Source organism: Cynocephalus volans, chromosome 1, assembly GCF_027409185.1.
Source record: "Cynocephalus volans isolate mCynVol1 chromosome 1, mCynVol1.pri, whole genome shotgun sequence".
Classification (NCBI taxonomy): domain Eukaryota; kingdom Metazoa; phylum Chordata; class Mammalia; order Dermoptera; family Cynocephalidae; genus Cynocephalus; species Cynocephalus volans.
In genome coordinates this window covers 184,458,848-184,473,113 of record NC_084460.1, presented here as the reverse complement: position 1 = coordinate 184,473,113, position 14,266 = coordinate 184,458,848, and the positions used below count along the sequence as shown (strand labels likewise).

At 44.0% G+C, this 14,266-nt stretch overlaps 1 protein-coding gene across 1 annotated transcript in view; it reads left to right on the top strand.

Moving 5' to 3' along the window:
* The first annotated feature begins 283 nt into the window (after window positions 1-283).
* The window catches only part of KCNJ6 (potassium inwardly rectifying channel subfamily J member 6), an 84,839-nt gene continuing 70,856 nt past the window's right edge, over window positions 284-14,266 (top strand). Inside the window, exon 1 of the mRNA XM_063075823.1 lies at window positions 284-1,196. Coding sequence (XP_062931893.1) covers window positions 299-1,196 — 898 coding nt within the window. The 5' untranslated portion in view covers window positions 284-298. The remainder of the gene's footprint in view (window positions 1,197-14,266) is intronic.

The window sequence follows — 14,266 nt, the reverse complement described above, 5'->3', positions numbered from 1 at the left end:
ACCCAGTGGAACCTGCTGGCAGGGAGACAATTTTGCAGCAACAATCTCCATTCTGGTGGGCAGAGTGGTGAAGTGCTCACACAAGGTAGATCACAGAAATCCAAGTCAACTAGAGACCTCCTAGATGGCACCAAACAAAAATGGTTTTGTCTGCTTTGTTCATAGCTACACAAATGGTGTTTGGTTTCACTACCGTAGACAATGTGAGCGGTTCCACTATCCTCCAAGAGCCAGCATTTCATTCAGTTTTTCTTTTCTTTTCTCCAAACCACCAGCTAACGTCCTGGAGGGTGACTCCATGGACCAGGATGTGGAAAGCCCTGTGGCCATTCACCAGCCAAAGTTGCCTAAGCAGGCCAGGGATGACCTGCCAAGACACATCAGCCGGGACCGGACCAAAAGGAAAATCCAGAGGTACGTGAGGAAAGACGGGAAGTGCAACGTCCACCACGGCAACGTGAGGGAGACCTACCGCTACCTGACTGACATCTTCACCACCCTGGTGGACTTGAAGTGGAGGTTCAACCTGCTGATATTCGTCATGGTTTACACGGTGACCTGGCTCTTTTTTGGAATGATCTGGTGGCTAATCGCATACATCCGAGGAGACATGGACCACATAGAGGACCCCTCATGGACTCCCTGTGTTACCAACCTCAATGGGTTCGTCTCTGCTTTTTTATTCTCAATAGAGACAGAAACCACCATTGGTTATGGCTACCGGGTCATCACGGATAAGTGCCCAGAGGGAATTATTCTCCTCTTAATCCAGTCCGTGTTGGGGTCCATTGTCAATGCATTCATGGTGGGATGCATGTTTGTAAAAATATCTCAACCCAAGAAGAGGGCAGAGACCCTGGTGTTCTCCACCCATGCGGTGATCTCCATGCGGGATGGGAAGCTGTGCCTGATGTTCCGGGTGGGGGACCTTAGGAATTCCCACATCGTGGAGGCTTCCATCAGAGCCAAGTTGATCAAATCCAAGCAGACCTCAGAAGGGGAGTTCATCCCCCTGAACCAGACAGATATCAACGTAGGGTACTACACAGGGGATGATCGTCTGTTTCTGGTGTCACCACTGATCATTAGCCACGAAATCAACCAACAGAGTCCTTTCTGGGAGATCTCCAAAGCCCAGCTGCCCAAAGAGGAACTGGAAATTGTGGTCATCCTAGAAGGAATGGTGGAAGCCACAGGTAAGATGTCTCCCATCCTGGGGTATCTGTGGAATTGATGCTCATTTTAAACTGGACCTGATGTTCTTATTTATTGCAAGATATATAATACTGAACCTCACTCACTACCAACACCATCCCTTGCTTCATGAAAGAGTACACTTATGTGTCCTGTAACCTTAACCATATCCACCAAGAAGTCTAAATAGCTTCTTAAAAGCCCTTTGGAGCATAAATGAATGAACAATTTTTAAAATCCACTTAAATATATTTTAAATTTCCAAATACTTACATTAAAGTGCAGTGTCTCCAAAGTAGTTTCTAAATGGCTTTAAAACATTGCTAATTTAAACACTTAAGGTTATTTATTACCAAGCCAAGAGAGAAAAGTTAAGCTTTTCAAAGGAAGCCTAACAAACTGCTTTAATAAAAATGCAGTTTCACTATATGCAAGACCCATAGCATTGGTTTTTCTTTTGTATCAAGTGAGCATCTACTTTCTCTCCACACTATACCTGCCCAGCCCCCTGTAGACATAGTACTGTAGACCCAGTAAATAACTCTAGCAGAAAAGAAAACACTGAAGACCCATTCATCACAATCCCATTGACCCTTCTGGTGTTAATGGCTAATCACTGGTGTGCTTTAGGGAAGATGACAGGTTCTCAAAATAGAGAACATGGTCTGTTTTGAAGTCTTCACTCATATCTGAACTTTACAGCTTACACAACAGTAAAGCAGATTCTGATCATATTTATCTGTAACATCCCACAAAATACAGCCATGAACTCTGACTCAAGCTAACAATAGCACCTCACAAAAGTATAAAATAGAACCCTAATTCATTAATTTCTTTACTGTTCTTGTATATTAGCCTTGGAATACACTTTAGTTATACAATCTGCCCTTCTGTGCTTTTAAGTCTTCAATCTAGGCTCAGGGCTGGATTATACACCCTGAAAATGCATATCAACAGGCTGGCCCCAGATTCTTCCTCAACCTGTGACAACTTAAGCCCAGTCATCTCTTTCAAAGAATTTATTTGTCCCATGTTTCTGCCTCCCTGTACTCAAAAGCAAAGTCACAACTTCTAACAAATTTCTCCTACGGTGGTGTAAACTTTTGTAATAAGTTCTTTAAACGAAGCAAACAAGGAAAATCTGAGTCTAGGGCTTTGCATGGAACTCAATGATATGAGTGCTCTCCTTTACATAGAACAAAAGGAACACAGACCTAATGCAAAAATAGCTTTAAAGAATAACAAAATAACTATTGCAAAATACTAAGATAAAGTGCTACAGGTGTTAACAGTGCTCTCTGTACCTTGAGCTTGATTTTTGGTTATTCTCTTAAGGCAATAGTTGGATGGGGGTTATGGGAGAGAGAAGAGAGTTAGCACCTCAAACAGGGAGCTGTCTCCCCCAGACCAGAAAATACACCCACCTCAGCTGAGCACAGGAACTCTGGATCCTCCTAGTGGTGGCCACAGGTACAGCCTCTGACAGCATGAACTAACCACTCACACTGCAGTTTTTATATCAGATTCTCACTACAAATTTCCTCAATTGGACATGAGAAAGGGCAGTGGACGAACCTTCTTATCCTTGTGTCTCTGAGCTCAAGAAGTAAAACTGGTTACCAATGTTAATCTGAGCTCCAAATTGCAGGAGCTGAGCTTTGCGTCCCCATAAACCAAAACCCAATCTCAAAAAATAAATGACTCTGGAATAAGCAAATTATCTTTGTGATGTCCCTGAGTCAGAATTCTCCCTGAGGCAGACCCTGTCCTTCTGATGACAGCTTGTAATACGTGAGCCTTTCCAAAGGGAGGAATATCATTTTCCTGTTAATTAACAGTGATATTTGCCTTTGAGCATTCGGCAGCCTTTCCATGGCTTTCTTAAGAGAAAACTGCGTAGTTGCCAGAAAAAAGAGTCAAAACTCTCACCCCTGTCCCTGAGAAAAGACAAACACTACAATTTACTTTATTTTTTAAAAAAAGTTTTCTAATTTCTGGAAAGCAAGGTAGGGTGTTCTAGAAAGTCCTGGAGGTATCTGGAAGCTGGACATGTCTTGGTCCTTTCCTCATTGGGTTCATACAATTCAGTACCTCCAGCACAACTGAAATCTTAAGCTTCAGCCAGACACTTTCTTCGCGAATGAAAAGCACAGTTGGAAATTATGGGCATTAAACAGGCCTTTAAGAGGGGAAAATGCTTCAATGTATCACAACCACAAAAAAAAAAAAAAAAAAAAAAATTGTGGGCCAAATACACACTGGAAGAAAACAAAGTCACAAGGATCTAATTATTTACTATAGTGCTGGAAACCAGCAACCATGAAAACAGCAAACTGACACAAAACGGCTTCTGCTAGACTGATTACTTCTTTCAAAAATGTCTTAGTTGATCCTACACTACTATGCTCAATGGTCTCAATTAGCAGGCCTCTTTCAAGGGTGAGTCCTATGCAGCAACAAGGACACAGGGCCCTCTTCCTACTATGCACATTGTGGGCACACAGTAATCCTTCATGCTATTTTCTGGAGACCTGAGCTGTCCTGCAGAAGGCTGACCCCCTGGGTCCTTGGGTTTGCTGGGAGCTCAAGCCCAGCACAGACTAGTAGGAGCTCGGAGATGTCTTGTACTCCAGTGCCAGCTGTTTTGCAGAGTCAGTTTCCAGCTTTAGAAAATGCAAGGAAGCTCCTTGAAGGCAGAAAGCGAGCCTTGCCCATCTCCAATGCCTTGAAGGGATCTCCTAAAAGACAGACTCAAAGCCATAAAGGACAGATCCACATCCTTCGTGGATAGCTGTAGCCCAGTCAGGCCTGAAGTCAGAGGGATGTGTGAGGTGACCTCTCAAGAACCTTCCAGTCATGTGATTCTATTTTTGAAAATGAACCAAACCTTGGAAAATTCTGACACCAGCCACCCAGACATCTAGGAGTGGGCTGTGTCTCATCTGCAAATGTATTTTTAAAGGAGGCCCTTTATGTTCCTGACACGTGGGCAATTTGGAGATAGTGATGTTTACAGAAGGTTTCATGGCTACGTAAACAAACACATTCAGCAGCTGTGGCGAATGTGCATTAAAATAGTAAAGCATTCATATACACTGTTATTTATAGAGGGCAAACGGGCCTCGAGGCTGAATGACAGCTACATGGGGCTGGGCCTGCTGCCAGCCAACTCCTCGCTGTAGCCTTTCTGATTGATGAACTTCCAGATTTACCCCCAACGATTATGCAACCATGACAAGCAGTCCTTTCCAACACCTCGGCAAAGGGGCCTCGTTAGGATGAATCCCATTAAGCCTTTTGGTTGTTTTATGCTTTTTATTATAGAAACTATAAGACTTAGACAAAAATAGGACAAATAATGCTGTATGATTAACCCCTGTGCACCCTCCATTCATTTCCAATAATTATCAATTCATGGCCAAACTTGTCTCATCTGTATGCGCACTTTCTAACAGCCCCCAGCACCATGTCACTTCATCTGCAAATACTTCAGTATGTGTCTGCAAAACATAGGGACTCTTTTAAAAGCATAACTATGATACCGTATGACACCTAAAATGACTACCAATCATTTCCTAAGACTCAATATCTACTAAGTGTTCAAACTTCCAACTGTCTCATAAATGTCATAATTTTTTTTTTCTTTTTTTACCATCTGCTTGTTTGAATCAGGAATCAAATAAGGTGAACACGGTGTGATTAGTTGAGATCTTTTTTAAGCCTCTTCACCTATGAGTTCCCCTTCCATCTCTGGTTTTTTTCCTTCCTGATAAGTTTTTCTTGGAAAAAAAAAAAAAGACAGCTTTTGAAAGATTTAAATGCTGCATAGAAAACTGGGGAAAGTGGAGGATGGGGGGAAGCCAACTAATGAAATGTACTGGAAAACACTTTATAGACAAGGAAGCAGCACTGACCAAGAAGGGGGACCAGCATACACTGAAAGCTGTGACAGCAGCCCATCCCTCACCACGGGAAAGCTCTGTTCCACGCCGGCATAGCATTATTCACATGCAGAGAATTCAGCCACATAAATCACATCTCAGATCACAGGGTTTTTGAGTTGGAAGGAATCTTCGCCCAACTCTTATTTTACAGATGAGGAAATGGAAGCCCAATAAGACTATTGATTTGCCTAAGGTCAAATAGCCACTAGTAGAGCAGGAGCTTGAAAACCAAAACCAATGACTGGGTCGTCCAGCGCCCTGTGTTCAATGTTCTTTACATCATGAGTGCTGTTGGTTCATGAAGACTTTGTAGAGAAGGACACCCAAGAAAGACACTGGTATTTCATGTGCCAACAACTGCTACTCACGTGCTCTCTTCTCTGCTTTTCCCACCATTGGTTCCTCTTTTTCTTTCAGACTCCTCTGTTGGTCTTCAAATATTATCAATTCCCTTTAAAATTCTTTGGGCATTGTTTTAGTCCGTTTTGTGTTGCTATAACAGAAATACCTGAGACTGGGTAATTTTTAAGGAAAAGAGGTTTATTTGGCTTATGATTCTGGGACAGCTGCATCTGGCACAGGCCTCAGGCTGCTTCTACTCATGGCAGAAAGTGGCAGGCAGCCAGTGGGTACAAGCAGATCACATGGGAAGAGGAAGCAAGAAAAAGAGAGAGGAGAGGAGGTGCCAGGGTCCTATAAACAACAAGCTCTCGCAGGAACTAATAGAGCGACAACTCACTCATTAATCCCCCTCCCCCAGGGAGAGCATTAATCCATTCATGAGGGATCCGCCCCCATGACTCAATCAGTTTCCAACATTGCCACATTGGGGATCAAATTTCCACATGAGTTTTGGAGGGGACAACACATCCAAACTTCATCATTCCACCCCTGGCACCCCAAAACTCATGTTCCTCTCACATACAAAATACAATCATTCTATCCCAACAGTCCCAAAAGTCTTAGCTTGCTCCAGCACCAACTTAAAAGTCCAAAGTCCAAAGTCTCATCTGAGACCAAAAGCAAAAGTCCTTCCAGCTGTGAACCTAAAAAATAAAACCAAATTTATCTACTGCCAAGATACAATGGTGAAACAGGCATTGGGTACACATTCCCATTCCAAAAGGGAGGAATAGGCCAGAATAAAGGAAAAACAGGCCCCAAACAAGTCTGAAACCCAGCAGGGCAGACATTATGTCTTAAACCTCCAAAATAAGTCCTGCATCCTGGGCACAATGGGGCATCTGGGCCCCCAAAGCATCAGGCAGCCTCACATCCACAGCTCTGCCAGGCACAGTCCACTGTGCTGTGCTGGTGCCTGTGGCTTTTCCAGGCTGGTGTTGTATGTTGCCAGTGATCCTATAGTTCTGGGGTCCTGGCAGCTGCCCCAATGCCTTGGCTCTACTAGGCATTTCCATGGTGGGGGGCTCTGACTCCACTTTTCTGCTAGGAATTGCTCTAGTAGATGGCCTCTGCGGTGGCTCTGCCCCTGTGGCAGGTCTCTGCCTGAGTCCCCAGGCTTTTCCATACATCCTCTGGAATCTGGGAGGAGGCTGCCATGCCTCCACTACTCTCATGTCCTGCCAGCCTGCAGACATAACACAACGTGGATGCCACTGAGGTTTCGGGCCTCTACTCTCCAGGGCTACTGCATGAACCACACTTGGGGCTGCTCCAGCCACAGCAGCTGGGATGCAGGGAGCAGGTTCCCAAGGGCAGCTGCACCCCAGGCCTACCCTTGGGGACAACTCAGTCCTTCTAGGCCTCAGGGTCTGTGATGGGTTGGGCACCCTTCCAGACTTCTGAAATGCTTTCAGGAATTTTTTCTCATTGTCTTGGCTCTTAGCATCTGGCTGCTTCACCATCAAGACAATGTCTTTAGCAACCAGTTTATCTGCTTCACCCTTGCGTTTTTCTCTGTCTCTCTGCTCCTCTACCACATGGCCAGGCTGCAATCTTTATGCTCTGCTTCCCTTTTAAATTCTGGCTTTACATCATGCCTTTGCAGCCATAACTCAGAGTAGGCTGTTAAAAGTAACCACACAGCTTCCTTAACGCTTTACTGCTTGGAAATTTCTTCTGCCAAGCTTTCTAGTTCACAACTCTTAAGTCCCACCTTCCACAAGGGTTATCTTTTGTCCAATTCCCAATAAGTTCCTCATTTCTATCTGAGACTTCATCATCCGCATGGTCTTTACTGTCCACGTTTCTATCAACATTCTGGTCACAACCATTTAACCAATTTTCTGTTTTAGTCCATTTTGTGTTGCTATAACAGAAATACCTGAGACTGGGTAATTTATAAAGGAAAGAGATTTATTTGACTTACGATTATGGGATGGTTACATCTGGCATGGGCCTCAGGCTGCTTCTTCTCATGGCAGAAAGTAACAGGCTGCCAGTGGGTATGAGCAGATCACATGGTGAGAGGAAGCAAGAGAGAGAGAAAGGAGGTGCCAGGGTCCTATAAACAACAAGCTCTCACAGGAACTAATAGAGCGAGAACTCACTCATTAATCCCCCCTCACCCAGGGAGAGCATTTATCCATTCATAAGGGATCCACCCCCATGACTCAGTTTCCAACACTGCCACATTGGGGATCAAAATTCCACATGGGTTTTGGAGGGGACAACACATCCAGACTCCATCAGGCATTCACACGAATTTTTAACAACCATATATTAAATGAGATAGACTGCAAAACAGTTCTGAAGTCAAAATTAAGAAAATATTTTTCACAAAAATACCCCTGGGAGAATAGGGTGTTCTGTCAGTTCCAATTTCCAAGTAATGCTTTTCTTTGCTGTAATCAAAACGCCATTCTACTATAATAGAGGAGAATGTTAGATTACAGAGCTTGAAAAGATGATTGAGGGTTAACATTCCAGTGCTCTTAAGTTGTTTCTAGTAATGATATTTCACAGCCATTACATCTTTCAAATCTAATTTTTTTTTCCTTTTGGTAAATTTCTGCTAGTCCCGCCATTAGCAAGCCATTATCTCCAGACTGACCATTTTTCTCTTAAGAGCTATAACCCCAACTACCTGGCCTAGGAAGAAAAGTTAATTGATGAGATGTGAAATGCTAAGAACTTGGGTGAAAATCTCCATAGAGGTATCCTCTTGGTAAATCTCTACAAGGAGTGATTTTTTAAAAATTCAAAGACATGTGAATATCTTTTTTCTAGGTTGAAATCTACCACAATTAACATCAAGAAACCCAACTATCCTTTCTTCTTTGAGCATTAGGTTCAAGGCATTTATTTGGGGCTTCTTTCTAAAATGTCTACCTCTATGTAATATATCCCAGTGGTGTCATTAGTGTTCCCAGACTCACTGCATCTGTTTCTCCGTGAATGCAATCAATGAATGCAACCGAGAACAGAAGTCTGGATAGGAAGGTTTTATTACATGTTACAAGCAAGGAAACAGTGGGGATTGTTCTCAAAGCAGAGTCTCCTCAAAAGGAGGGTTACAGCTTCTCTTACTGAGGCTAAGCATGGACACGCAGAAGCGTTATTGAAGGCGTCACATGTAGATGTGGGTTCATCACCAACTCTTGCTCATACATCCATGTTATGCTGATGGGGGGGAGAGTTTAGTATTATAATGAGCAAAGTTCACTCTAGGTTCAGAATGTTAGTCTGGAAACCTGGTGCATCTGGTCTCAGCTGGTTTTTGCTGGATCTGTGGTCACCAGCTTCTCTTCTCATCTCCCTGCCACTGGCTCTTCTTATGATTAACTCTTATTCGTCCCCTCCTACTTTGCTCCTTTCTGCTAACATTAGCTGGGTAAAAACGGATGACAACCACTCCCCAAATATCGTAAACTCTTTGTAATCCTCAGCAGACTGGGGACACTATGTTCTGTCACCGAATGTCCTATCAATCTGAGGTTAGATGCTGTAGAGCACACAGAGAGTCTTAAACTTTTCCACCACCCGCTCCAAAAGGAAGACCACTGGAAGAGACCTACCATTATAATTCTACTAAACATTTCCCATCATTTAGAAGGCAGGGCATCAAGGTCACCCTATATTATTGTGGTTGAAAAGACCAAAATGCTGAATAAATTTTTTTATTATCAAAACACCAGTATCAGAAAATCCATTGTTCTTCCTTCTCCAAATGGGCCACGAGGAACTACAAAAGTAGATGCTGAGTAGAAGTCAGTGATGGTCACACGCTCCCTACAACACAGAATTCAAACCCAGGATGAAACTGGACAAGCATCTTAAAGTGAACTCCAACCCAAACTCTACAGTCAGTGCTCATGTTGGGAAGAGACAGCACCATTCAAATTAGGAGATAGTGTCAAATAGTGTGAAGGCTCTAATTAGCATATCCTTAAATAAACAGAGTCTTATTATTTCCTAGGGCATTTAGTAAAGGAGTACTGACAGTGTTTTGCCAGTGAAGCAGTTATACTCGACAGTTTCTAATGACCAAAAGAGGATCACTGGGGAAAACCAGCGAATTATACACACACAGACACACACATACACACACACACACACACACACAAACACACACACACACACACACACACACACACACACACACACACACACTGGCTAAAAGCTGAACTGCCAGAGGTGTTTCTCCAGTTAATCATGCCCTGGCTCCTCTGTCCCACACCCACCCACTTACAATCTTGTTTGTTATATTAACTACTCAGTAAGCTTCTTTTTAAAAAGTAGCCTCTGTCAGCTACAGTTCAGCTCATCTGTGCTTCTTTGTGTCATTTATAGCATCAGGCTGTCCTGCGTCAGACCACCATTGCTCCATTCACTGGCTTACTTACCCTCTCTATGCCACGGTGTCTTCAACTCAAAAATGGGAACGATAATGATACCAGCCACACAGGTGACCTTTCAACTCCCCAAATTCCATTAGAGCACATCGTTTCTCCCCCCATGGACTCCACAGGTGAAAAACAATAAGGAGCAAACCCTTGAGTGATGGGAAGCCAGGCAGTGGGGAGGGCCCGTCCCGGTGAGTAGCTCCATTGCTCCCAGGGTCCTTGCAGCTGGTGCCAGGACATCATGACCAGTGACTCCCCTCTGAAGGCATTCCAGCTAGTCAAGGCAGCAAGTGTTAACCTGTGAGTGCCAATGCACACAAGGCACAGTCGCAACACAAGGGTGAAAGCCAGCCCAGCTTCTGCCCCGTTACCTACCGTGCATCACACATCAGTGGGATCTGTATGAATGAGGGTCACTAGCCTCAGTCAGAAAGGAATGTGCATTTCTACTGAGTGTAGCATTTCATTGTGACAATTTCTGCCCAAAGTGGACATGAATGCAGATTACTCTCAGGTCTTCTGAGGCAACTGCTTGGTGAGGCAAAGACCAACAGTTTGCATTTGAAAACAATATTTATGTGTTCCAAGTTCTCCTCCTAGATTTTTCATCAGAATTCTGAGATATCAGCCGAATAAACTTCTGCTTAAAGTATAGATAGACTTCAACAAAGTAGACAGAGTGAATTTCTGTTGCCAATTTCATCATTCTCTGTTTACAAAGAAAGAAAGATAAAGATACTGTATCAGTCTGCTTTGGCTAAGTTATGCTATGGTAACAAACAACCCCAAGGGCTTAAAACAGCAAAGGCTCGTTTCTCATTCACATTACATGTCAGCTGCAGCCCTGTTCACATCCTGCTTGCTCCAGGATGCAGACTGAAGGAGCAGCCCCTTTTTAGGACATGCCATTCTCATGTCAGGGGAAAAAAGAAATGGCAAGCACCTCACACTGCTAACAATTTATTAGTCATAGCAAGTCATATGGAAGTGCCTGATGTCAATGGAATAGTGAATATAATTTTCTCACAGGGATGTGGAATAAATAATTGAGAACAATAATTCAGTCTGCCACAGATTTCCTAATGGTTTTGAAAACCAGCAGATTGAGTTGAAAGCCTTTTGTGAGTTAGGATTTTAAAAGTGTGGTGGCCATTAGTGTGTTCACCAGAAATGTTCAGCTTCTATCTTTCCAGACACATGTTAGGATTACATGTTCCTGTTGCACATGGCCATGGGACTCAAGAGTCCCATCCATACAAGCATAAGTGGTGAATATCACTCTGGTGGAAACTCTACAAGCCAGTGCATGATGTTCCCTTCCCACTTGTAGGATTCTCATGGAAACACATGTGACAATGACGCCTCTGTCATCCTGGCCCCTTGACTGGCTTTGAAGAGTAGACTCCTGCTAAGTCATGTGGCATGACAGAGAAATAACCTTATGTTGGGTGAAGCCACTGTTTGTCACCACATTAAAATCTAGTCTATTTTGCCTGATATAAAATGTCATGTTAACATTTTGGTAAGTTGGCCATTGTGTACTACAAGCACAGTAGACTTGCCAGCAAGTGAATTTGTACCTACTTTGCTGAACTTCTCCTCCCTTTTTAAAATTCTCTCTTCACTGGCTAAGACTTTGAGGTCAGACCGTCTGAATTCAAAATCTGTCTCCAGAATTAACTGTCCCTGTGATTGGGCACATCCCACTCCTTAACTTCACCAAACCTTTTTTCCATTCTGAAAAATGGGAATTATACTTGCACCTACAAAAAGATTTCATGAGATAATACATACAAATCCCTCATCATGGGGCCTGTGTGTTGTAAGTGCTGGGTAAATTGAGAGAGTGAATCTATGATGCTGTGAACCATACTGTTCTTATAGCTATCATTCATTTGGTGCCTACTGAATGCCAATTAATTTATTAGATGCTTTTCTTGGATTATTTTCAATTCTCAAAACCATTCTGAAAGGTAGACACCATCCTGATTTAACAAATGAGGAAGTTGGTTCTTGGGTGGGGGGCTGGGAAAGAGAGTAACTTGCCCAAGGTCACCCAGCTGGTGAAGCGGCAAAGCCGGCATGCCATCTCACGGCTGCCCACCTCCCCAGTTCATGTGCCCCAGGACCTCTCCAGAGGAGCGTAGTATACAAAGGATCTCCAAAGTGGTGACTATTGATTAGAGTTCATTAATGCCCTGACACCTATGGCTCGATGATAGATTATCTCTTGATTACCAGTCTTGGCTTCCCCACCAGGCTCCCCTTGCCTGACTGCTGGTATTGAGTCTCTTCAAAGGGCAGCCTACTGGCCTGCACTCTCCAATTCTACCCAATTCAATGTTATCAGGTGACTGTACCAGCTGAAGCTCTGGCCCAACCCCACCTAAAATGGCCTGGCACCATGCCAAGTATAACCCAAAGTGCAACCAAGCAGCCAGCTTACAAACCCTTAGGGAAGGAAAAAATAAAGTTTAGCATTGAAAGGGAAGGATCAATTTTGACTCTGAACTCCCTGCCAGAAAGCACTATAATAAAAAGCTATAGGCTTTGATCAGCCTAATTAAATCCTGCTGGGGTTTCCATCTCCCTGTAAAATGTTCCATGAGACCCTTTTGGGGAGATGATGATGATAACGATGCTCTAGTCACTGAGGCCATCCTTGAAGATTTCAATTAAGCCACTGCTAAGTAAATACATTTCCTTTTACATTTTCTCGAGCATGTTTGGTATAGGGTGAATGTTAACAGAGATCTGTGAAAGCTGATGGATAATGGAGGAGCTGGTTAGAGAACATACACCAGGGAGCACCAAAGACAAGACTGTAAAGACTGAGTCTAAAATAGACTAATATGACATTCACATGTAACATTACATTACTTTAATACAACTCAGAGAGCTAAAGTGATAATAGAGAGTAGGCCTTTATTTGCCTAAGGTATTTGATGATTTGTACTGTTTGCCTCCCCAAAGTTGGAAAAGGTGTCCAGTGTAAAGGGAACAAAAATGTTGCTGGTCTGTGATTCTCGCAGAAGTTCTTAAGAATCCACAAGGCCCAACATGGGGCAAGAAACATTTCCCAACACCTCCCTGGCTCCTTCCAGCAAGATTCCTTTGTATTCACCAAAGGGAACTCAGCACATGCAGCCTGGCCTGTGAACCCTATGTCATCCCATGCCCCCAAGGCTAGGGGAAGAAAGAGGTCACATTCGTTAAGCCAGCAACAGAGGGTTCATGACTACTGGTGAGCAGACAGCTTGACCAGCCATGAACAAACTAGGCCATGAGCAGGAAAGGCAGGGACAGCTCCCAGTACAGCTGCACAGCCTCCACCACTGTGCGTCTGGCACAGAGCTGCACCCTGGGTTTGGTGGATGAATTAGCAAGAGCCTCCCCTGTGGCTGGAAGGGGCTGACATTAAAGGGGCTCCCTGTGGGCACTTTGAGTTCCCATGTCCACAATGCAAGGTGTCCTGTACTGCCGCACTGAAAGGTAGAAAGACAGTGGCTTTCTTTCCTTGAGTGCCGTCTGATACATGCTCCATCAGGTACAAGGGGGCACCTCCTGAGCAGTGAGCAACCATCACCAGGAAAGTGGTGGCTCCATGGAGAGGGGCACAGAGGGTGTCATACATTTTGGGCACTTGCCTTTGGGGTATTCGTCACCTGTCCCATTCTAGGGCCTCTTCTTAGGATGAAATGAAATCCACAGATGATCCAAGGAGGATTCATTTAAATTTAAATGCTCAGTCTGTTTATCGTGCCACCCACCAAACCCATGATTTCCACTTTCTTTTCTCTCTTCAGTCCTCCGCCACCACCTCCCCCTTGGATGACAAGCTGGTCTCACACTTAGCTGAGGAAACAGAAGCACCCAGCCTGGAACACTTGCACCTTCACATGGCCACAGCCACCACCCACCTGGGCCTTTCCCCAGTTCCTCCATCCCGCTGCTGTACAGCCTGTTCCACCAAGGGCCACCTCTGCGCCCCACCCCCTCAGCCTCCTCAAAGACTTTCTATTGCAGCCACCCTCTTTCTTTCCTCTATCGCCAATGTCTTCCTAATTGTTTATTTCCACCATCATCAAAACATTCCCTAATATCTACGATCTTAAAGAGAAACAAGCAAACACACAACCTACTCCTCTTGGTATGATGTTTCTTTCTAGTACTGTCCCATTTCTCAGCTTTTCTTCCCACATGACTTCTAGAAAGAATTGTCTATTGTTCTCCATTACCACTTTATTAATTCCCATCCCAAATGGACTTTATTCCTACCACACCGCCGATACCCACCGACAATGTCTACCTGCAGGTCCAAAG